Source organism: Diachasmimorpha longicaudata, chromosome 13 (assembly GCF_034640455.1).
Source record: "Diachasmimorpha longicaudata isolate KC_UGA_2023 chromosome 13, iyDiaLong2, whole genome shotgun sequence".
NCBI classification, from domain to species: domain Eukaryota; kingdom Metazoa; phylum Arthropoda; class Insecta; order Hymenoptera; family Braconidae; genus Diachasmimorpha; species Diachasmimorpha longicaudata.
In genome coordinates, this window is record NC_087237.1 from 2,525,825 (window position 1) to 2,551,277 (window position 25,453).

General features: G+C 38.2%; 2 protein-coding genes across 3 annotated transcripts; one reads left to right on the forward strand and one right to left on the reverse strand.

Annotated features, from left to right (window-relative positions):
* The first annotated feature begins 5 nt into the window (after positions 1–5).
* On the forward strand, positions 6–4,126 carry LOC135168327 (mitochondrial disaggregase). The gene is made up of 10 exons (XM_064132370.1): positions 6–1,017; positions 1,196–1,248; positions 1,360–1,549; positions 1,691–1,941; positions 2,050–2,140; positions 2,241–2,448; positions 2,613–2,745; positions 2,878–3,090; positions 3,260–3,557; positions 3,752–4,126. Exons 1-10 carry the CDS (start codon positions 663–665, stop codon positions 3,895–3,897), a joined length of 1,938 nt encoding a protein of 645 aa, XP_063988440.1. The 5' UTR covers positions 6–662; the 3' UTR covers positions 3,898–4,126.
* Positions 4,057–23,666, reverse strand: Sytbeta (Synaptotagmin beta). 2 transcript variants are annotated; one of them, XM_064132375.1, is made up of 10 exons: positions 23,461–23,666; positions 16,680–16,995; positions 9,184–9,247; positions 8,812–9,055; positions 8,253–8,477; positions 7,907–8,014; positions 7,508–7,781; positions 7,136–7,369; positions 6,775–6,939; positions 4,057–6,706 (listed from the first exon to the last, which is right to left on the reverse strand). In XM_064132375.1, the coding sequence occupies exons 2-10, from the start codon at positions 16,947–16,949 to the stop codon at positions 6,518–6,520; spliced, it is 1,773 nt and encodes a 590-aa protein (XP_063988445.1). In that variant the 5' UTR covers positions 16,950–16,995; positions 23,461–23,666; the 3' UTR covers positions 4,057–6,517. The 2 variants fall into 2 exon arrangements, with proteins under 2 accessions (XP_063988445.1, XP_063988446.1); XM_064132376.1 differs by lacking the exons at positions 16,680–16,995; positions 23,461–23,666 and adding an exon at positions 11,963–13,066.
* Between the last annotated feature and the right edge of the window lie 1,787 nt (positions 23,667–25,453).

Consider the following 25,453-nt stretch of genomic DNA (forward strand, 5'->3'; position numbering starts at 1 on the left):
AATATTTTATTGTAATCGTTAGTCGTTTCAGGCAGAGCAACTGGGATCATTGAGATTATTCATGTTCCATGAGTTATTTATCTGATATTTTTCTGAAGATATTTCGATTTTTGGGTATTTTATTATACACATTGCATCGATCAATATTTATAATAGTCGTTGGCTTTATTTTTCTTTCTGGAGGAATTGAATTAAAATTTATTTTAATAGCCCAAAATTGAGGTTCATGCTTGTCGTAATGTTGATAGACAAGATGGCCGCGCCATTCTTCCAATATTGGCAGCCAACAGTGCCACGACATTCTCATAACACTGTCATAACCCCGGCAACATTGCTGGAACCTTAACCTCAACATTTTATCTCCCGATTGACCTAACCTCACTATTCCGCCAACATTTTGTTGGTCCTAACCTTTAAAAAATCCAGGAATGAGCTAGAACATTACTTCTACGTAACTGGTTGCCATAGACGACAGCATCTGATCTCGCTGGCCCGGTGCAATGTGCTATCTACATTCGTAACGTTCGAAAGCCCCCACATGTCTAACGAAAGCCAATTCCCACAAACGCAAGCAAACGTGTACATACGTATGACGACACAATAAAAAAATTGTGCCCAATTTCTTAGAAATGTCACAGTTCACCCAGTGCATCGATTTCTGAATGAACGGGGGAATGTCAAGTCTGTACACCTCGGTATTGCGCTCCTTGGCGAGGAGCCCCAGGAGTTCCAACGTCACCCCGAGGAGAATCATCGTTCGTAACGTGGAGACGATAACCGCCATCTGCGAGAGAGGTTATCAGGGGAATTTTAATTTTGTTAGTGGTAAACAACCGTTTCTGGGTGATGAAACCCCAGGTGTTCCTGCTGCATTGATAGCTGCCCCTCAAGGCAAATATTACAGGGGGGAATATCAGAAGAACTGGGGAAATGATGACAGCTACAGGCACTTCAGGTTTATTCTGGGAGGAATTGGACTCGCCATCGCCTTGTGCGATGCTCCTTATTTTACTAAAGGTCAGTCAATTTTGCCTTGTCAACTATTCCTGGGGATATGGATGTCACATATTGCCCATTATCTCACGAATTTACAGTTCTCAAAAGACGATTTCTCAAATATTACAACACTAATTATAATTATCATTAATAATTATCATCGAAAATTCCTGTTCATTAATTTTTATTTTTCAATCAGAGAAAAGATTCTTCAGAGCCGCTCAATACGGAAATATACCTGACTTGAAGAAGGTAATTATCATGGTTTGAGTGATAATAATTTGTTTCCATGTTATGCAATTGGAGGTTAAGATTCATTAACATAATTATTACATTCATTATTTTATTTTTTACTCGCCCTAGGCGTTGTCTGAAGGAGTCGACATCGACTCCAGACACCCTCTGGGCTGGACAGCCCTCCAGGCAGCCGCCATTAATGGAAAAACTGAAGCTGTGAAATTTTTAATAAACAATGGAGCTGATGTCAATGCTGGGGATGAATTCGTTAATGTTTATAAAACTGCCATTGAGAAAGGATTGCACTCCCTGGATGGTAAGGATGATCATTTCTCATAATTTCAAAGGATTGGAGTGGTTTTAGAATTTATTGTAAATTAATTATAATTAATGAAGGTGTGATGCGTCTAGTGATTCAGAACAATAAATAAAGAAACAAAGGAATCAATTATTTCAGTCCTCACAAAACGTGAAGAGGAGTTCTCTGATCGCCTCAACAATAGAGCAACGTTCAAGGGATTCACAGCCCTCCATTATGCAGTCCTCGCTGACTCAATATCCTGTGTGAAGATCCTGCTGAATGCTGGAGCTAATCCCACAATTGAAAATGACACAGGGCATCGCGCAGTAGAGTACGCTCGAGACGACGAGATCAAGGAGTTGTTGGTCAAACATGCCACCAAGTACGACGAACTGATGAAGGAGAAGGTATCGGACATCGAGGAATATCTTACATTTTATTGATTTTTATATATTTTAATTAATTACTTATTCACTTCATAATTAAAAGTTTAGCTATGCATTTTAATTTTTTAGGAAGCTGAAGAGCGACGACGATTTCCGCTTGAACAAAGACTGAAGCAGCACATTGTGGGCCAGGAGGGGCCTATATCAGTCGTTGCCTCGAGTAATTATGATCCTCCATCAATACATTCTTTAATTAAAAATGAGTAAATTAGCTATTAATAAAGACTAATGGGATGTCACAATGGAATATTTAATCGTAGCAATTAGAAGAAAAGAGAATGGATGGATTGACGAGGAGCACCCCTTGGTCTTCCTCTTCCTGGGATCGTCTGGAATCGGGAAGACAGAGCTAGCCAAGCAGCTCGCGGCCTATATCCACAAAGGCAAGGCCGATGGATTCATTCGGCTCGACATGTCGGAGTATCAGGAGAAGCATGAGGTTGCCAAGCTGATTGGAGCCCCCCCAGGGTAATTCTATCCTTCACTGTTATTACCGTTAACCTATTTATCTATTTCCTAATACATTTTTTATTTTATTGATTACATAACTCAAGTAAAGAACAATTTTCTGACAATATAATTATAAATAAATTTTTAACAATATTTTTGTCATTATTAATTTCTTTATGTAGTTACGTAGGCCATGATGATGGTGGCCAACTGACAAAGCTATTGAAAAAAAAACCGAATGCTGTAGTTCTCTTTGATGAAGTTGACAAGGCACATCCTGACGTTCTCACTGTTCTTCTCCAATTATTTGATGAGGTAACAATAACAGATTATTTATTATTCTTTATTCGATAAAGAATAGCGATTACAATTATTCAGAAATTTAACAAAATCAATGGACGACGAATTGAATATTTTTTTTATTTATAAAATTCTAATTGAATTCAGGGAAGATTGACAGATGGCAAAGGCAAGACGATCGAATGTAAAAATGCCATTTTTATAATGACATCGAATCTGGCAAGTGAAGAGATAGCTGAACATGCTATACAACTAAGAGCTGAGGCTGAACGTCTACTCAATCAGAGGCTCGATAAAACCGAGGGTGAGGACCAAGCACCGGAGCAAATTGTCATATCCAGGAATTTTAAAGACGAAGTGGTGAGGAACAAATTTATAATTTAAAGCTTAAGTTATGGTTTATTGGATAATTTCAATGAAGAGGAGTGCATTGTTGTGACCTGCAACTTCTCTTCAGCTTGATAATTACAAATAGATCATAATTATTAATTAGGTTTGATTAATAATGAATGAAATATATAATGGACAGGTACGACCGATATTGAAGGCCCATTTTCGTCGAGACGAATTCCTTGGTCGAATCAATGAAATCGTTTACTTTCTGCCCTTCTCACGCGCTGAGTTGATAAAACTTGTTGCTCGTGAATTGGATGCATGGGCGAAGAGAGCACGGGAGAGACACATGATTGAGTTGAAATGGGATCGCGAGGTACTTTCAGCTCTTGCTGATGGCTACGATGTGCACTACGGGGCACGTTCCATCAAGTATGAGGTCGAGAGGAGGGTGGTTAATCAACTGGCAGCTGCACATGAGCGAGGACAGATCAGTGAGCAATTTTATGATCTTTCGGGTAGTTGGGATAGCTTATTACGAAGAGTAATTGATGATTTTCAGTTGAAACTGCGTTCATGAGCGAATTACATAACAATAAATATTTTTCAAATCTAAGACGTCGGCCTAATCTAAGAAATATAATTTTTTAAAAGTCGATAATATTCTTGAAAAAAAAATCTTTTGCAGCTAAAAAATGCTGTGTCAAGCTGAAGGCCAAGTGGCACGAGAATGGCGTCTCCATAGGGCTGTCAGTGCGGCCAGCTGGGGTTAAAGACTTCGTGGACATCGATGAAACTGACAATGTAATAAAAAACGTGAATTCAACATTTTGACGATTGTCCATTCACCAGTAAATAAATTCTTAAACGCCCAGAGCTCCGCCATTGTTAACTGATAAATTATTGAGGTCATGCAGGGAGTAAGAGGTGTATCACAGTAATTCGTTACTTTGTAGATTGTCTTGATAATGACGAATGAGAGAAAGGCATATATTTGATGTAAATATGATGATTATCCTTTATTTTGAATAAATCGATCAATATAGAATACATAACATGAAAATATTTGGTTCCACATCACATTTAAGATACAGTATATAATTTTCAAGACGAATTTGGAACAATCACGGATTATTTGATAATTGTTTAGGTACATCGCAATGTTTTTGGACGAAAATGTCCCAATAGTCGTGAGACAAAAATGGAAAACAACAGGGCTGATTTTTTTGTGAATAATTTCCATCGGGGACTTGTTCTCTCAGGTCAATCGAAGAATGTTGAACAATCCTCAACTTTAATTGTCAACGTTGTCAACTTAAAATTCCTAATCTCAATTTTTTACATTGAAATATTTTCGGTTGTTGAGGTATTTTCATTCACAATTACAGTATCAAGAATAGAACATCACGAAACGTTATGCAGTACAGGATAGAACACAGATACATCAGTTAGTTTGATAAACACGATTGTTATCAATTGAAAAATATGATTTATCTACTTAACCATTTGATTTTCACTCGTGTCCCGTTGATATTTGATCTCTCGATATTGTAATTATTGCAAATTGGCAAGTCAAGAGCATTTCACTGATTGTTTATTCCCCACGACAAGTATAATTAATATGTTTTCATGATTTGTTAATTATTTAAGATTTATCAATCATGATACGGTCCGATAAAATGTCGATGAAAACCTCTGGTGCAATTGTAGGAGTCGAATAATCATCCATCGAATAATTAATCAACGATCGACCGAGTCCAGGGTGAGATTATGTCGACATTTTGTCGGACTGCATTATTCAAACCTCGTCGCCCCTGTGCTCCATAAACTCCATTATTTCTCTTTAATATAAATGTCTACTTTGATATTTTTATATAATAAGTATATGTTTTTTTAATTTATTAATTCTTCATAGAACTATATATAGAAATACTGTAGGTGTATAATAGGATAAGCGTACGATTCGGACCATGCTCTTATGGCTGAGCGTTATTTATTCACTCCTCAAAAGTATTTTTTCTGATATATATTCGTGTTATCTTGTTCATTAACAATAGTTATATTATCTCCATAGAACTATATATTTCTTTCAACAACAATTTCGAAAAAAAACTCCATTTTTTCAGTTTACATTTTAATTCTTCAATATCATCGCTCAAGTGAAATTTTCAATAGTTATTCATCATAAATGATTATCAAAGAATTTGAAATAATAACGCTGGAGGCATTAATTCATCGAACTCTTTGTTTATCTGTTATCGAAGGCAGAGTAACGGGTAATTAAGGGGAAAGTGCGGGAGAATCGAGCTATTTAAACAATGAAAAAGCGTCATTGTTGATATGTCGTGTCGAATATTGGTCGAAAATGTACTTTGCAATGGTATACATTCAATCAGTTAATTTAATGTGATTTTTTCGTAGATTTTTTCTTGTAAAAATCAGACTTTAAGAGCAGCCGGTTTATTTTTTTCAAATAATTTGATTTATTATAACTATGTAGAAAAAATACTTTTCTAGAGAAATTAATTTCAACGTAAATTAAAAGTTACTGTAAAATTGAAAAATATATATATATTGACGCAAATCCTCTCGTTCGCCAACGACATATTTTAGTTCTCCAAGTAATTTTAGATTGAAAGTCGACATTAATAAATGCTGTCTTATTTTATCCTCCATTTTATTTAATTTTTCCATTCGGAAATACGAGATTATTCAGACTATTATGTAAATAATGACGAAGAAAAATATTTCAGAGCTGAGTATGCAATTCCCTGAATGAAAAACAATGTTAAACATCTTTTGTAAAATCCTAGTACTTCACTTTCATTACCATTTAATACTTTATTAACTTGTAAATAATTCATTGTTATTAACGAGTGATAATAACAGTGTCATAATTCCATCAGAGTAAAATATATTTGTGCATTTTTTGCGTTGCTTGGCTCGATCGATGGTGAAAATGTATTTATTATCGTTACGAATAAGCGCGACCAGTTAGGCCATTAGATCATTATTTAGTGGATAAATAAATTTTTTGTTACTCTTTTTTTCAATATTTTTTATCATTTGTGGTGCCACGTTTGAGCGGTTCCTCGGCGCCTCATTCATGGCATATTGTACTGGCTCATGTTTTTATGAGCTATTTTCAATTATGCGGATTATTTCATCTGTTGTTGCACAGAAAAAATTAATGTCTGAATTTTTTTGTCTTACCGCCATTCCCCTACATCTAAAAAACGTTTGACCAAAAAAAATTATCTGGATATCAGACCAACAGGTATTGGGTTGGGAACGATGGGACATAATCAGAGATAAAATGGACACAAAACAATAAAAAAAAATTTGTAATGTCCACAAAAAATCGATGAAACCCAGACATTTTTTTTTTTCTGTGAAATATTGACAGTTGAAAAATTTAATTGTTGTTCGGTTCACCTGCACCTGGAATATTTATTCAGTGCAGTGTGTGCCACATGGCGATACCTTTACGTGGAGATTGTGTGATTTTAGTCCAGTGTTCGCGACTCGGATTCATCTCGGCATTTCCACCGGAGGAATTTCCCTCTATCGATGGGCCAATGATGCAGGATCCCACGATTGCATTGCCACCGATCAGCTCACTGTTCGCGTCCAGCACGCACACCTGAGGACCACAAATCAAAATGATTTTTCCCTGAAGAAATCCCTCAATTTTATGACACCCTGAATTACCTCAATAGCCGAAGAAGTTAATGCACTCGCAGGAATATTGAAAGCCATGGCTTCATTCCAGACTGGAAATTTCGTAGCTTTCTTCACCTCAGTCTTTTTTTTCTTCACTCGTCTGTCGCCGGAGAGGAGGCTGATTTTTACGAATGGGTCCAGAGTGTCTTTGTTCTGTTGAAAGTAATTAACAATATGAAATCGTCCATTAGAAAGTATTTTTCCTACATTAAACAAAAAGTTTAACAGTCCTGCTTCCTAGAAGACGAACAATTTTCCCATAAAAAGTATATACAAGTATACAAAGTGCATACAACACAAATGTTTGGGCCCCCCGTTGCAAGTGATATGAGTCAACCATCAGTCCTACCTGAGGTGAGAACAGATTTCTCGCCTTGAGAATCAACACCGTCAGCCTTTCAGCGCTGGGTAAATACGAAAGGGAGAGCAAGACTTCCTGGATCTCCTCAGGTGGTTTCTTCTCACCAGCAATCTCCCCCCAAATTTCTATCGACGAGCTCGACGAATCAAGCTCGAGCTCCTCCATAGCTATCCTCACCGACCCCACTACATCATTTCTCGAGTACCGATCGTAATCGAATACCTGAAATTGATCAATGAAATTGATGAATGAAATTACTTCACCGAGACGATTGTTCAATTAGAAGCCAAATCACTATCATGTTTTTCGGCGACTAATTGTCCTACCCTGGGATACAGTAAAATAAATAAAAATTCGTGCCTGGAGCACCAGCTTCTTATCCTGAAGATCGTCATGGCTGACAGGAAACTTGAAGTGCTGATCGAACAATGGATTGGGTTCGTTCCTATGAATAGGTGTCTGTCGTTTCTTGTTGTCGACTTCGGGACTGAGTGTCAGCTTGACAAAGGGATCATTGAAGCCACCCTGATCAGTGCCCGCGAGGTCGTGTGCCTCAATCAGATGTACGTGAAGATCTGACCTGTCGAAGTCGTACTTCAGACGCAAATGGAGTCGTCCGAGGCTCTTTCCAGTTCTGAATCACATTAAATTCAATGGATCAGATCCAATCGCCTGTCAACCCAACTCGGAAATAACGCGATCATGGGATTATCTCTTTGATGGGGAGGGTAGGGGGTGGATTTACTAGGGAGTACTAACGTTTGATCAGTTCTCTGTGCACTGAGGAATAATGGCCCATCCCGACGCTGATAAAGATCCGGCTGCAGTGATCCCAGGGGCGACGCTGGAGGTGCTGGTCCTCCATCACTTTGAATAACAAAATGATAAACGGTATCAGTACAAAGTAAAAATCATATAATTAATCGCGAAATAATCTGGTTATTTACATTGAAATTCAATCTTCCAATAGATAAAAAATCAACTAAATTATTCAATCTCTTATTGCACGAATTAAATTAGAATTAATTTACTACGATAAATTAAAAATTATTTTTTTTAGCGACTCCCGTCTTTAATGGGAATGAGCGCTAATTATTCAACCCACCTGAGACATGCTCTAGGTGGTGGAATGAGAAGTGGTGAGAGACACCGGTTACCCGACTTGGCAGCCCCAATGGTAGACGTTACACAGGAGAAATTGCCAACTGTTACCACAGACGATAATGAACTTTGCGATGGGGATGGTGTAGCACTCTGTACACTACCAGTGGAGGTAGCTGGACTACTGCATCTAGCGTCTAGTGAGGCAGCTCGTGCTGGCGACGGTGACCTATGAATATTCAATGACATTGTCATTGTGTACCTGATGCTCTGTTAGAGCCCATCCAATATTGATTTCTTCTAATGACTAGGAGAGTCACGAGAGCAGAGACCAGAGCAACGGATGCCACGTATGAGATACTATTGGACGTGATATACATACGCACAAAGTATATATACATGTATGTATACATATGGATATAGTATATGTTGGTGGATATATTTTCAAAAATAGAGTTCTCTAAAATTAAAAATTATTCCTTAATTTCAACTTGATATTTCTCTCTGAATAGGATATCCTTTAGAGAGACTGAATCGTTAGTACTTGCGGGGTAGGCAATTACCTTGAACTCCGGTTGGGTGGGTAGGAAGAGGCTGTGTGCAGAGGATCGTGATGGTGGTGTCGGCCATCCGGACCGAATGCTCGAATTTGCGGGGAGGAGCCACGTTGGCTTGACGAGACTGATGCACCTTCCAGGGAACCCTGAGAACTTATTGATGGGTTTCGAGCCAGGACTTTACTTCCAGGCCCCTGCCCTGGTGGCCCTATCGTGCAGGGGTAGCTCCTGCTCTGGTGAGGCAGTCCTCCTGATTAAATTTATTTCATATTATTTGGTGGGTTGTGTTCGAAAACGTGCAGAGAATTAGAAATGAAGCACAAGAATTGTTGGAATGTCTTATTAAAATGTGAGACCTGGTAGGAATGAATAAATTACCTTCAGAGCCTGAAGATGTTGATGACGGCTGGATGGCGTGGTGCTCCTTGGCAACATTGAACTCCTGAAGATGAACATAGTTATTATTAATGGAATAATATAAGCGGGAAGCTCACCTGCTATGTGCAGGTGCAGTTAGAAGGGGAAATGTGTGAATACAAATTTTCAGTTCAGTAACACTCAGTGCAGGAATGTGATTTACTCACACATAAAAATTCCTATCAATACTGTAAATTTAGTAATTAATTATATGTGGCTTTATAACGTTTACTAAGCACTATAAAATTTGAAGGTCGATCATTTTTTATTTGAGAGTAAATGAAAAATTGATGGAGATTTTTTAACAATTCCTGTCTGGGTCAGTTTAATTTTTTTGGGCCTTTCTTCATTTTTTACTGTTCCAAACAGCAATTTTACAGTAGTTCATTATGATTGGCTAACGATGAGCGCCGAATTTAGCCGATTATTGCCGACATTGGACCTCGGAAATGTTGTACGAAACCATGAATTTTTACGAGGCCGATATAAAATTTTTCCTGAGCCGATGAATAAATTTTACTATGCGGTATAGTAATTTTTCGCAGGTCTGCAGCACAGTAATTTTTACCGTAATCATACTATAAAAATTATCATATTTTTCTCTCTGTCTGGGGATTCAAAATTTCTGTGATCAGAAATCGGTTTTCAGATTACGAGAGCGATTGCAAGTTTGAATAATTACAAGAATCGTTTTGGATGGACAGGTTCATTCCGTCAGCGCGCTGAATATCATGAACATGAGTTCACTCGGAATAGTCTTTACCCCCGAGTTTATACCTTCAATATAACTTTTCATAACTCGGAATTAGCCGAGCAACTCACGCGGAAAATTCGGAATGATACGACTCCTGTTGTGCTGGTGTACTCTCACAACTGAATGGGCTCAGAGTTATATCTCAAGTTTATGGATTACTAGCCAGGGAGTTTTAGAGCCGATGGATGTGACAGAAACTTTGAAACTCGGGGATAAACAACGCAGCAAGATTTTTCCATATAATTATAAAATAAAGAGAGGAACGGTAAATTACAAATTTCGCGGATTAATTAGAAAAAATATTGGCAGTTATTGGATTATGGATAGGAATTATCTCAATAATATAAAAACGATTTAACTATTAACTTTAATTATTTATTATCGCACGCAGAAGGTACATCTTCCTGATATGATGTCTCCAGATCAACTGACTCTTGGTAATCAAAGATTTGACACTTTAGACCCATTTGACAAAAGGCCCTTGTTCATTAATTTCTTTCTGTTTCTTCTTCGTTTTTATTTATTAAAATTATTCTAAACATTTCTGTGTTGTTCGAAGAAAAATTATAAAAACTATAACATACCGAGATGGACTGAAACCAGCTATAGACAGACAATTCATTTTTGTCCACACATATCAAGCATTCTCAATAGCAGCATGTTGGAATATTTGAGTACTTTCATTGTCCTACAAAAACCACTCGACACCTCTTTTACTTTCTGGGAAACAGCTCTACCAAGGGACTAATTAACGATCGGTTGTACTCCGCTTTCGAGACGATTTAATCCTAAACATATGCCGAACGTTTCTTCGAGTCATAAAACTGTTTTTTTTTCCCTGAGAGCATTTTCCCTTTGATATAGTTTTTAGTCTCTGGACAACGGTCCTCTAGTCAAGACGTGCCTTCCTCGTGCTAATAAAGAATATTCCAAAAAGTATTTTTACTGTGTCTCTAAACATTTGTTCATTTACACCCATACTCCAATAGCAGCAAAAGTAACAACACGACATTCGTCGAAAAATAATTTTACTGCCCAGGCGCATAAAACTCATATTCAATCGATTAGACCGTTGCCATTTGGCGGGAAAAATTCAATTCGTCAAAACTCGAAAAGTCAATTTTTAGCAGATTTTACTACGTCCCAACCCCATTGTGGAGAATATTGACTATCGCCGATGGGATTGCACCCAGCTAATGCCCTTAGCAACGTGAAAGGAATATCGGTCAATGTTAAAATTGTTGTGGCGCACGGACACGCAAATTTCATCCGGGCACACTATCACAGGGAATCAGACCAAATTGATGCTATTAATATTGGCAATGCCGTAACCCAATGAAAAAACTATTGCTGCTGCAGGGGAATAGTAATTGGTGTTTAATTCCATATCGCAATCAATTATGGGAATCGATAGCTCGTCTGGAGATACGGATACTTGTCTTTCCGACTGCTTAATATGATGAGCGGTCCCACGGGCTTTAGACCCGGATAATAACAAATGATAAACCGTGGAGTCGCTCTATTAAATGAACAACAGCTGCACCAGATGGAATTAGTGCTCGATACTATTGTGACGCTGCTGCCCGACGAATTCAATTATTTCTGTTGGAAGTTTAATTATTTCCTCGGGGAAAAGCCACTGCTACGGACTTAAAGACTTAAATCATGGACGAGGAGGAATTCCTAATGACGGGGATGGAAAATATTCCGAGAATATTCCTAACGACTCAAAAAATGTCCTTGAAAATTAAGAAAAAAATTAATCTATTAATTATTATTCTCCAAAATTCCCTGCAAAACAATTTAACGCCACAAGAGGATCACAAATAATTGTGAGGACTGATTTTTCTCATCTCCTTACAAATTAAATGATAATTTATTATATTAAAAAATCCAACTGCACCCTTCCCCAAACTCAACCCAACCCCCCCATCCTCCCTCTGCACCACTAAAAATTTTCAAAAATTCCCTCAACCCCCTCATTACCTCTGAACTAGTGGTTGATGTCGTACTGTCGGCACTATCCGTTGTCGCCGATAACAAGGGTGACCTGGAGCCACGCTGGACCCAGCGATCCCTTATGATCGCCACCCCGGTGACCATTCCTATTCTACTCGATGTACCGGTGGCCTTATCCCCTCCGCCACCGGTACCTCCACCACATGCTAGCTCCAAAACATCCCCCAAAACTTCTGACAACTTGTCCGGCACTTTGACGAGTGCGTCCAATACCACTAATTACCTCCAACTGTCTCTCACCCCTCAATCCTCGTATTTTTTTTTTTTACTTGAAAATTATCAATCAATCTAACACGGCAACGAGCCAAAATTCGATGTTGCACACCTCAATTTTTTATTATATCTTCAATTTTTATTTATTAAATTTATAAGTATTTTTAAAAAATTATTTTATTACAATTTTTATTTCTCTTCAAGTATTTTTATACCTATTGATTGTCTCGCTAAATTCTTCAACGATTGTCTCACTTTTTTAACGATTTACTCCGGTATTATTATTATTATTGTTATTATTATTATTATTATTATTTATTATTATTGTTTATAAGGCGAGCAGTGAATTTTACAAGTGGATTCGCGATACAAACAAATTAAACGACTGACACTAATCAATAGTTTGTGATAACAAAAAATCTCATCATCGAAATGAAAATTACTTTGATTAAATCGTGGAAAAAAAAATATTTACGTCACTAGCGCATCATCACTTGGAACATTTTCTCGTCGCCCGGGGTGTCTGTTCGATTGATTCTCACCGTCGGTCTCGAGAAAAGGAAAGAAACGTTTGGCAAATAAAGTTCAAATCGATCGAAAAAAAAAATTGTCGCGTTTTATTGTAATTATTTTTAACGATTAAAAAATTATTTTCTTCTCGATTCAAAGAATTTCACTAAAAATCACTCAAAAAATCTCACACCTATTGTGCGCTTGTTTAGAAAATATTTGTCCGTTGGATTGTACTGGTGTAGCAGCAATTGGGTGAGGCTGACGAATGCCCGTTGACTGCAATTAATTAATAATAATGGTGTATAAATTTTTTTATCGGAGCCTGTGTCGGGCGCATAGTCACGGTGGGACTGTCGTAAGTGCCTCTTGCCAACCAGAATACGGTGAATTGTAAGCTGAGGCGGGAGGAGCGGCTGCCCTGACTAGGCCCGAGGTAGAGTTCGACGGGTGGGGCGTTAAAAGGATAAGGGGGGTGGTGGGTTGTGGGGGTTTATTGTGTTTGGTGATGGGGAGATGGGAGGGAGGGTGACGTGTGCGTGCGCCGGCAACAGGTTACTCTCTCACTCGCGCCAGCTGGGGGTTGCACGCCGTCTGGATTTCGTGTCCTCGTTCTTGTTATCCTGCTAAGACACCAATACCAATGGAAGCAGTACCGTCATACCTGGTGGTACTGTCTGGAGGTGAGTACGTCGCAATTTCGAGATTTTAGGGGACGATTGGTGCTGGAGAATTGTCAGAAGATCGCCAAAAGGTCTCTGAATTATTTATTCGATTTTTAGGAGATAATCAGTAGATAAAAATTGGTCTCGACTTATCATATTAATTAATTAATTAATTTTACAGTCCAAGGGGATAAAATTAATAATCACGAAGATCGTGAGTAAACAAAATTCAGTCACACAGATATCGCAGATTGATGAAATATTAATAATGGAAGTTCCTTCGCTCCTCGTGCGTAATTAACGAAATTGCATCAATTATCATTTTATTATATTCTGAGGAGCAGATGAGATGCGGTATAACCGGGTCACGAATGAGGTCGGAGTGTCAAGGCCGATAAAAGCGAGTGACAATTGGACAAATAATCGTTTGAATGAGATACTTCAAAGTAACTCTGGGGGATTTATTAATTAGGAGGATATAAAAAGCCTCTGGGAAAGTGATTATGACAGATCTCTCGTATCCTGAGGTGATAAATATCTTATTGGATTATTGCACGACTTTCCGTGGGGAATTGAGTTATAAAGTACTGAAATGAGAGGAGTTCATCGAATATTCTGAAGGAGGAACAAATAATACAAATAATAATAACAAAAAAATTAAGATTAATGTTATGATAAAAAATGTTAGAATTCTTTTGAAGATTTCTGAAAGAGATTTTAATGAGGAACGAGAATTTAATGATCCACCTGCAACCATCAACTCGAGATATCGGAAAATCGTGTCAACCCGATTATTATCGAATCTTTTGTTCTCCGAATAATTGTTTATTAATTCAGACGATGTTATTCGCTGTGACATTATGTCGAGAGGCACTTTTCGATTGAATGTCTGCAGTTTCAACGGCTCCCGTGGTAGTTGCGCCCGCGCAAGCTCGCGGTTTCCTCGCAAGCTCAATAGTAATCGCTTGTGGTACAGAACAGTATCGATCCCAATTTCATATTCTCTCTTGGTTCTGCTGTTCTCGCCTCTCTTTTTTTATGCCCCACACGCGTCATGCGTTCACCCGCGACGGCTGGTTATGACGAATACTCGGGGAAGGGCGACAAGCGGTCGTCGAACGACACAGAAACGTCCGAAGAGCTTTTTTGATGACCCAAAAGGTCCTTGAGGAGATAATTTCTTCCGGAGATAAATTCAGAAGCTCTCGAGAGATATTTTTAAAGGAGATTCTCAGAGGACAATTTATTTTTCATATCATTATCTGTATTGTTCAAGGATTCTACTGAGAATATTACTATATATCCACGTGACTTGCGAGCTTTCACTCGAGATTGGCAATGGAGATCTCAAATTTGATGACAGATGTTTAATTTACGGGTTGGGGTAATTTCTGCAAATTAGTGGATTTGGTAATTAACCGGGGGAGGGGCACGAGGCGCCCTAATTAAAGGGCGAATGGAAACTCTGTCCACGTGGTTACCCACCGTCGGTAAGGACGGCAGAAGCTTGGTCTGTTGTCAAGGGCGCAAGCTCAAGGGGAAAGTCGAAAGCTCAGTTCTGTTTTATCGGCTGTGGTAATGTACCTCTTGAGGGAGCTTTTTCGTGATCCCCGGGGTTCCGCAAAAGGATATGAAGGTTCCCAATTATTTTTTCTATCCAGACAGTCGACTGAGAATTTCTTTCAGTTATTTTAATTATATTACAGCGAACGTTTCAGACGATTTTAGGGAGATTTTTATTTTATTTTGTAGATATCTTCGAAGGAGGATTATTTTAACCCGTTAATTATTTGAGTATCAACTTTTCGAGGCTTTCAGTGCCTTCCGAAGATCGTCCAAACAGACTTTGAAAGCGTTAGCGAGGAAGGTAGTCATCGTCAATCGCGTTGAGCAACGTCCGCCCCGAGTCGTTCCGTTTCCACTCGCAAGATGTTACATCCGAGTTTTTCTCGTTTCCTCCGCGACTAAAACCTCGTTACGTCGCCTCCCGGGGGACTGCGAAATATTCGTTGTTAATAGTTTTCCACCCCATACTCTCCACTCTGCGGATCGAGTCGTGTTGCATCACCGAAAATCAACTTCCCGTAGGTAAAATGCAAAATATTGGTTTTATGGTGGCGGTGTAAAGCACGTGCATGACATTGTTCATGAATTGGAATTGTATCAACTCACATCGCAGCTCGCTTTTACCAGAAATTTTGTAAATTCCACTCGCGCGCAGTCAAATCGCGGTCACTGGAGAGATGAAAAATATGAGAATTTAGTTTTCGCGTCGATAACCCGCGATTGCGATAGAATTGCGAAAAAAAAATATTGTCTTTCTCTCCCGAAAAATTGTAGGGACTGAACCAATGCGGGTTGACACCGACACATATCTGCGCGGGGAGAAACATTTTTGAAAAATTAGGGACCTGTCCTGCGATGTACCAGCCAATAAAGTATTTAGATAAAAATATGGAACAGTTACGCATCCCATTAAATTTGAAAATTCAAAATTATCGAATATTTTCTGAGAGTTTCGTTGCGTAGCAACGAGAGGGGTCAGTTTTGCAGGTTTTGCAAAAATCCCGAGGGCGAAGCTCGAGGGTTTTTCTCTGAAATTTACCCCGATCGGTGCTACGCAGGGAAACTGGAGGGAAACATCCGATTAATTTTGAAGGTCGGGGGTATTTGACTGGATAATTTTTTTTCATTCAAATTTCAAGCAATTAAATGTGTGGCATTTCACGTCATATGGTATGGTTTTTCACGCGTAGTTGTGGCTTCCACCGTATATTTTCTGTCTGCACAAACTGCAGATAATTGTTTCCAAATTGTGGCTTTTAATTAATTAATTAATTGTGGCTTTTAATTAATTAAAAGCCACAATTATTTTTTTGATCAATAATCTCCAAGGATTCTCCTCCAAATCTGCTCACGTCGAGATAAAGTCTTTGAACTTGATTTTTTCTAATGACAGTTTTGGGTTTTGAAACGCGTACAAATTGTTTATCGGATATTTTCATTGCTTAGCAACAACCAGGGAAATATTCGAAAAATATCCGAAGCAAAACCGTTTTACTTTTCCCACGTGACGGGAAATGCCACCATTTGATTGAAATTGGGATGAAAAAAATAATCCGGAAAAATCCAAAACATTCCAGAAAAATTATGGAACGTTAATTAAAAAAATGAGTAACTGTTCCGTCATTTTTACGGAATACTATTTCGACTGGCAGATCATAAAACAGCCACGTAATTTTTCAATAATTTTTCAATAATTTTTCTCTCCGCGTGAAGAAATAAAAATCACATACCTGCGATTGGACCGCGCAGTAATTACGTTGTGGTTTCCTCCAGCAATCCAGGACCGATGCAGGTGGTGTGTGGCAATAGTGATACGTACGATTGATCTCCATTATTAATCCCTTGGTAGAATTGGCCGGTGGATCGGGCCATCTATCCAACGTACTCCAGTATTTTTCGTAATGCTTTACGGAGTAGTAGCGATAGACAACTATTGTTACAGCAACAACAAGCGCCAATCCAGTTCCAGCAGCTGCACCCAACACTGCCGCTGACACCATTGTGAGGTGTTTGATGGATGGTGGCAAGCAGAGCTCTCGATGGATCCTAGAATGGGAATAAAATACGCGCATAATGATTTTTATTGGAGGGAGAGGAAATTGGAATTTATTTTTCCAAACATAATTTATTGCGATGGAAATCAGAATCCAGTGACAATTCCAATCCACATGGAGAGAAAAATCTGACAATTTTTATGGTGTGATTCTGATAAAAATTACTGCGCTGTCTTACAATCTCGGAGCAAACTGAAGGCCTGAGAAATATTACTATGCCGCATAGTAAAATTTCTTTAACGGCGTTAAAGGAGAACTTCTATGTCGGACTCGTAAACATTCAAAGTCTTATGTAACATTTCACGTAACAAAGTCCAACGTCGGCAATAATCGGCTATATCCGCCGCTCATCGTTAATGAATCACAATTAATTAACGAAAAATTGCTGTGTAGCACAGGAAAAAATGAAAGAAGGCCCAATAAAATAAACTGACCCAGACAGGAATTTTTAAAAGATTTCTATCAGTTTTTCATTTAACCTTAAATAAAAAATAATAGACCTCCAAATTTTATAGTACTTTTAGTAAATTTTACGATGCTCCATATCATTAATAACAAAATTTACGGTATTGACAGTAATTTTTATGTGTGAATTAAACACATTCCAGTGTTTTAGTATGTCCTACTTTCATTCTAGGGCCCGGCACAGTAATTTTTCAGAGATTTTTCTCTCCATGCAGTCCATTAACCATTCACAAGTCCATTACCTCGGCAATGGACCCTTACGATCGAAGCCCTATCCACATATCGAGTTGCACCAGTACTCCAATTAACGCAACACTCGCATTTCCATAGCTCGCGTTGAAACAATTGTTTTAACCCTCGCCGCAAAGTGTGAAGAGTGAGAATGAATTTTTATGGACAATGGTGTGTCACAAATTAAATGTCTTCCCGGCACCACGCCTGCACCGCAATTTAGCTTAATTTGTGGCCAACACCAGTGGTAAATTGCCTGGGAATCGATTTCCTGATGGAGCCCCTAATTGGAATAGTCGCGAGGGATAAAATACAAATAGATTGGAAGATTCCTCTTCTCTCCTTTTTCCCATCGATTTTCCACACTCGAACAGAAATTTGGAAACGAAAAGAAAACCCAACCGAACATTTTTCGTTCAATGACTCAAAATAAATGAATAAAAACGTTTAAAAAATGCATTCCATTAACACAAATTAATTAATTGACTCTTCTGTCACTTCCATTTTACTGTCAATTTTAATTAAAAAAGAAAATAAATTAGCCAATCAATTGAACTGTCATAACAATTTCGCGAGTGAAAGATTAATTCAATCAGTGAGAGAGATTTTTTTTCCCAGCGACTATTGATAACAGACATTTTCAAATGAGTACTCTCGCTGATTACCTCAATTGCGTCAATACCTCGAGGCATCAGCCAAGCAAATGGAATGAACTAACAATTCAGTTCACGATCAGGCCACCTTAACACACAATTGTCAATCAACTGCAGATGATACACCTCTGGTGGTGATAGGGATGGGTTTTACAGGTGATTCAGACTTGTTATCGATCTACCCCGAGAAAGATAAAGCATTTCCTCCCGAGCGGAGAGGGATTATTCTGGGGTAAATACGGTTTTAGATTCGAGTAGGTGATGATCCCTTCGATAATGCCATTTTCACATTCACACGGCATTTATTTTTATCGGTTCGGTACTGTCGTCTTTCCCACGATGGAGATCCGTTGTCGCTATTGTTTTATCGTGGGAAAAAATGCAATTGGGGGCAGCCGTGAAATATTTTATTTTTCGTGGTTTAATAGGTGTTGGAATATTTGAGTAGTTCTTTCGTTGTCCTACAAAAATCACTCGACACCTCTTTTACTTTCTGGGAAACAGCTCTACTAGCACCCGATGCATAATCGGACGGTCCCGGGTTCAAATCCCGGTCTGGACTATCCATTTTTTCAGTAATTTTTCTTGCAAAAAAAAATTATATGGAGAATTATCCTGTCCCCCTTCCTACCTCATCCAAAATCCTATCCAACGATTTCCTTTGACGTCACAAGAAATGTGGAACGCTATATAAACTTCCCGTCTTGTTGGAGATGAGGAATGAGGACAGTCGGCCGACTGTCGGCCAGCATTGGCCAAATGTCGGCCCACTGTCGGCCATTCCTCATCTCCTGCCAGGGTAAGGGACTAATTTACGATCGGTTGTACTCCGCTTTCGAGACGGTTTAATCCTAAACATATGCTGAAATTTCAACAAGGGACTGTGTTCCTTTGAGTCATAAAACTGTTTTCCTTTTCCCTGAGAGAGTTTTCCCTTTGATATAGTTTTTTAATCTCTCGACAACGGTCCTCTAGCTAAGACGTGCCTTCCTCGTGCTAATAAAGAATATTCTATAAAGTATTTTCACTGTGTCTCTTGAATAATTTGTTCACTTACACCCATATTCAAATAATAATAATTAATGGGAACTCATTTCACGAGAGAATTTCCAAAATTGATTATTAAAAAACGCTGAATAGTTCAGAATTTCTTTGTTATCTGGGGCATCACATGATCTGCGGAAAATCCTCCATTAATTCTTCAGAAGATTTTCCCCAGATCTTTGACATAAAAAAAATTCTACGAACGTAAACATTTTATTTCAGTAAATATTTCAGTGCTTCTCGATTCCTCGATTATTTACCCAACGTAATTCATTTAATTTCTCGAGTACACACGACTGCTGGATATTTAAAATTCCCAGAGGACATTCCATCAAGGTCACTGCAGATCCCTCCGTAAATCTCATTTTCCGTGTAACATTGTTGAATAACCATGAGGCCTGTCACTGCTAGTAGATAAACCCTTCCTGTCTCACTGATGTGGAAAAAATAACATTCGAGTTTTCCCCTTATTCTGATTTAAACTCCACTCAAACAAATATTTTTCAAAGCAGATTGAGAAATCAGTTTCTGAGAAAGTGTTCAGGAAAATAATTTCAACTTTTTACAACTCCAATTATTTTCAGAGGATGACGCGGCGGCCAGGGGGAGGGGTGGAGGAGGGGAAATGTCCTCCAATTAAATTACAAACTTCTCGCCGTTCTGATGAGTGTTGAGAACATGAGAGGAACCGGAAACTCTTAACGAGTCGGGCTCCCCGCATTGAGGAATTCCGGAAGTGCACGCGATCGATAGTGAAAAAAACGTAATGAAACGGAAATTTTGTTTTATCTCGCGAGAAAGATAAAATTTTCATATTTTTTTTTATGAGGGGAGGACCGTTTTATTGTCAGTAGTTATCCCCACGTTTCGCCCGGTATTCGCACGCCTGTCTCGACACCCGGGCGAGGGGTGAGGGTCAATATTAAGCGCGACCGTTGGGATTTTGGAAAATAATTTCATTTGGGAAAATTAGAATTTTATATCGCACTTCAGATCGTTATAGGTCTGACCGTGAAGACCCTCCTGATCCCCAGAGTTTCTGGACATTTAAATTCCGATGTCCTGGAATCCTTAAGGGGGAGCCTGCTTTAGAGGCTTCAAAAAATCGATTTTTTTTGCGTAAATCACTTCCTAAACTATTCAAGAATATGTCTCCAAAATTTCAGAACAAAATTCGGATTATTTCCGGAGATACAGACGAAATAGTGAGCAAGCGTCGAGCAGGTATACGAGCATCACGAAAACTTTGACACGCCATTTCTCGGATTTCCATTTTTATGATTTTTTCAAATTGAGGGGCAAGATAGGAAAAAAAGTAAACGTCCTATCGAAACGAATCAAAATGCGTTGAATTTGGAATTAAATTCTCTTCCAGGTGAACCCAACATATCTTAAGAAAGTTAACATTAATCCGGTTTTTAAACGGTTTAAAGTGATTTTTTTTTCAATCTGCGAAAAATTGTTGAAGTTTTCATTTTTTGTTGAATTTTCGTGGTTCACCTAGGAATTACACTATTGAAAATTAAAAATTTCTTTTGTTTTTTTGTTTCACATGAAAATTGCGACCTGCATCTTCCCCACCACACAGAAATTGCACACTCGAGGCGCCTCCGTAAATTTCTTCAAACATGAAGAATATCTAATGTAAAATAATAAAAAAAATTGAGAAAACTCTTCAAATATATAAGAATAAATCCTAAAAGTTTCATTTCAATCAGACATTTCTTTCCTTTCCAAAAAAATCCTTGAAAATATAGATTTTTTGAAGCCTCTAAAGCAGGCTCCCCCCTAAAGGTCCTCGAATGCTAGAACGATTCCCCAGAATTTTCTTCCAAAACTGCACCTCATTAGCCGTTTCCGGGGAGTCGATAATACCAGAAGAAAATATAACGTCGACTATTCCGGGAATTGTCCATTATCTCAAACTCAATTTTCCCACCATCAAGGGATAATTAGTTCGCAATTTAGCAGCTCCCTGGGTAAAATTTAATACCAGGTGAGGAATCGGGGAGATATTTCCCAGAAACCCTCTCTAGTCAGTAACATCATCATACTAATTGCTATTCCCTTCATATCTCCCAACGGATCTCAAAATGATTTATCCCTTCACGAAGACACCTCGGGAGAATTCCTTCCTCCACATTCGTTACACTCTAAATCTGTCGGGATAAGCGTAAAATTGATATTGTCTTTCGAGATATCAGATTGTGGGAGAGAGCAGGAGAACCTGGAAATTTCGTTCTGGTGAGCGAATAAGGTGTCTCTGCGTATTATGCAGCACTCGACGAGGGTAAAAAAAAGGGGGGGGGGGGTATGTGGGTGGTAATGTGACATGGGAGAATGTGGGTAGTGGGGTGATGTGTTTTTTTTTTGCGAGACGAGAGTTCAACAGCGATTTGTCCAGGGGAGGAGGCGAGAACGCGAATGCGGATGGTCCCTGTTGTATTAAAGGCCCTTCGCAAATTCATGTAAAAGTTTTGAAAAAAGGTTGTAAAATTGGTGCCATTTCGGGGATTAAGTGATACGAGTTTGAAGGGATTTAGTTGGGGTGTTCGGTATTTTTTTTAGTGTTAAAAACGCGAGGCGATAGCCCCTCCGACGGCCATTTTGTAAGTCAATCGAAATGGAGGGCGATTGGATTTTGGTTCGTGAAGACTAGAAATGTACTTTGTTGTACAACGTGGCTATTGGAGTTTACGATTCAGACTGTTTATCAAAAATTAATTTACAGTTGGATTGAATAGTATCGAGAGTGCTTCATATGTGTGGACAAAAATTAATTGTCTGTCTATAGCTGGTTTCAGTCCATCTCAGTATGTTATAGTTTTTATAGTGTTTCTCCAAATAGTACCGAAATGTTTACAATGGTTTTAATAAATAAAAACAAAGAAGAAACAGAAAGAAATGAATGAACACGAGCTCAGAAGAGAATAAGATTAATTTTTGTTTTTTATTTATTTCATGAAAAATCCAACAGGGCCTTTTGTCAAATGGGTCTAGAGTGTCAAATCTTTGGTCACTAAGAGTCAGTTGATCTGTCTGGAGACATCATACCAGAAAGATATACCTTCAGCGTGCGATAATAAATAATTAAAGTTGATAGTTAATTCGTTTTTATATTATGAAGACAATCCCTATCCATAATCCAATAAATATGTCTTTGTACGATTTGCATTTCCTTTATTCTCGTGTTTCCACTTGAGATTGAAAAACATTTTTATGGGTGAAAATTCTGAGAAATTTGGGGTATGATGTGTATACTGTTTTTTTTAGGTACATGAGTGGGACCATTGTTTATGTGAGTAATCAGGTCCAGGGTGTTGTGGCCCTTTAGTCTTTTTGATTAGTTCCTCTAAGGGAACGAACCAGAGCTGTTGTACCATTCGAGCGTATTAAATAAAAGAGAATAAAATAACATTCACACGTTTGAATCACTATACAATCCAATTTTCAAAAATGATAAAGACAAAATATCGGAGGGAAGAAAAATTTGTTTATCTTTATAATTTTCCGAACATTTTAATTTATCGCAAGACTTATCGGGGATGACTGGTATCGTCAGGCTGTCGAAGCCATCGCAAATCCTTATCGATTCAATGGCGAGGGCGTAAGAATGAAAAATTCCCCGATAAGCCATAAATCAATAATCGCGATTTTCGTGCACCGTAACTCGCCAAAAATTCTATAATACATACACGAATAATTAAAAAAAATCATTTCACGATGAAATAAAAATTTTAAAACCGCACTTTTTATAGGCGACTACAAAATTAAAAAGTAATTTCACAAACATTGACGTTCGCGATTTAAAAAAAATCCAGAAACAGCTGTTGAGGATTTGAATTCCCCCGAGGACGAGACAGTTTATCCGATTGTCGCGAGCGAATTAAATTCGAAGGCCCTTCCGCCGCGGTCCTTTAAAGGGCGGAAAGAACGGATCCATAAATCGATAGTATAAAACTTCTGTTGCGCGTCCCAATAACTCGTAATCCCTCATGTACACAGATAATATAATAACAAACATCCAACCGATAAAAAAATAACCGATAAACAGTACCACAAACCTGAAAAAATCTTTTGCTTCACTCCATTCGGCTTTCAAAATGCTCCGACTCAATGAAAAAAAAATTCTTTGAGACTTGAAGATCTAATTTTGTTCACTGGATATTTTCGCAAAGTTGGGGGTGACTTTTGCAGATGCACTGGAGCCGATTTAACGCGTTGGTAATTGGCGTTGAGACATACTCGGGGTGGATTTCTTGCGGCGCGATGCCACTGGATTCCACTCGTTACTGAATTCCCAAGCACCTCGACCTGGCGACAACCAACGGCTGATGGGAAGCGCGTGGGCGGGAGAGTACCCGCGCATGGTTGAGGGAAAGGCAAATTCACACCACGAAACCTTTATGGGGAGTGATAAACATTTTTCTGGATGCGAAACATCAGCAAATGTGCCACGACAATGCGCCCTTTATTACTCTACAATAGTCAGTGTCAATGTGGAGGAGGGGGAGGTACCGTGCCCTCCCCTCTTTTTTCATGGAGCTATTTTCGCGAAGAAAAATGAAGAATTTTTTTAGAAGAATTTTTTTATAGTGAAGATGTTCCATAAATTCAAAAAATCATGGAACGATCGTCGGAAGATTTGTTTGACGATCCGAAGAGTCTTTGGAAAATTAAAAAAATCTGTTGGCTCACCAGGCGGATCTTCAGAGGATCTTGCGACGATCCGTCTGAAGATTTCTGGAAGATCTTCGGTAGACAAAAATTTTTCTGCGCAATTCCACAGCCGGTATTTTCCGGCGTTACGTAACGCTGATAAAGTAGAGGTATCCCTTCTCAATAGCTGTCAACTGCATGTGCCCATCTGATCCAATTACGCCGCAGCGAACAATCGAATCGATTAGCGAGCAGTGAACATTTAAATGAAGTGAATAACTTATTCACGGGAGAGTGAATTTCACCTTTGGTAAACAAATAAAAAAAAATTTGTTCAGTGATGGAAATAGAACGGATGACGAATTATTGACATTAAAATACGTCTGTCGTTGGGGGTAATTGATGGTGATGGTGAAATATCATTTACGGATATTCATGATTTTATATTCTGGCGATAACCGTGTTATAAACTCAATTTTTTAATCATTGAAAAATGAAACGAAAAAATTGTGAAAAATTATTGTTGGAAATTTAGACACACAGGTGTTCTGTTTATCTTCAAATATCACTTGACAAAGTTTATGACGTGTTTGAAAGTCTCCAGAAAAGGACTATTTTATGATGTGTTGTGCTTCGAACTTGAGAGCGTTGCAATCCTTACCACATGTGGTATTCAAAGGAAATATTGGAAATGGGTTATAAGACATAATAATTCTATAAGTAATTTAAACTATTTTATTCTTTATTATTGAACTCAAATAATTATGCTCGGAAGACACATCCGATCTATAACGATTCCTTAGAGGAACTAACTAGATCTACAAACGGAAACAACACCCTGGACCTTCTAGTCACAAAGATTTCCCGACAACCTCTATAAAAAAAAAAAAAAAAAAAAAAAAAACATGCACTTTGTCTACATACTTAAAATCAATCCTAAATATCATACCTCACACTTCTCAGAATTCAAACCCATAAAAATGTCTTTCAACACTCAGAAGAGAATAAGATTGACTTTTGTTCTTTATTTATTTTTATTTCATGAAAAATCCAACAGGAAACTCTGTCTTCTGGAGTCATAAACGTTCTCTTGTTTTTTCCCTCAGTAAATGTTTTTGAAATAGTAAGAATTGTCTCTGGACAACGATCTTCTAGGTCAGTCGTGCCGTCCTTGTGCCAGTAATAAAGAGCTCTAATTAAAGTAATTGATTGTGTTGCTACATTTATTTATCTATTTTACCCATATCCCAATAATTATAATTATAAACTGAAATCCGAACACATCGAACAACATGTAACGAATTTTGTTTAAGTAAAAATAAATTTTAGGTAAAAATGAGACCCCCCAGGGGGTGAAACGAGGGATGAAAGTCAGTTTTATCAGAAAAATAGTCTCTC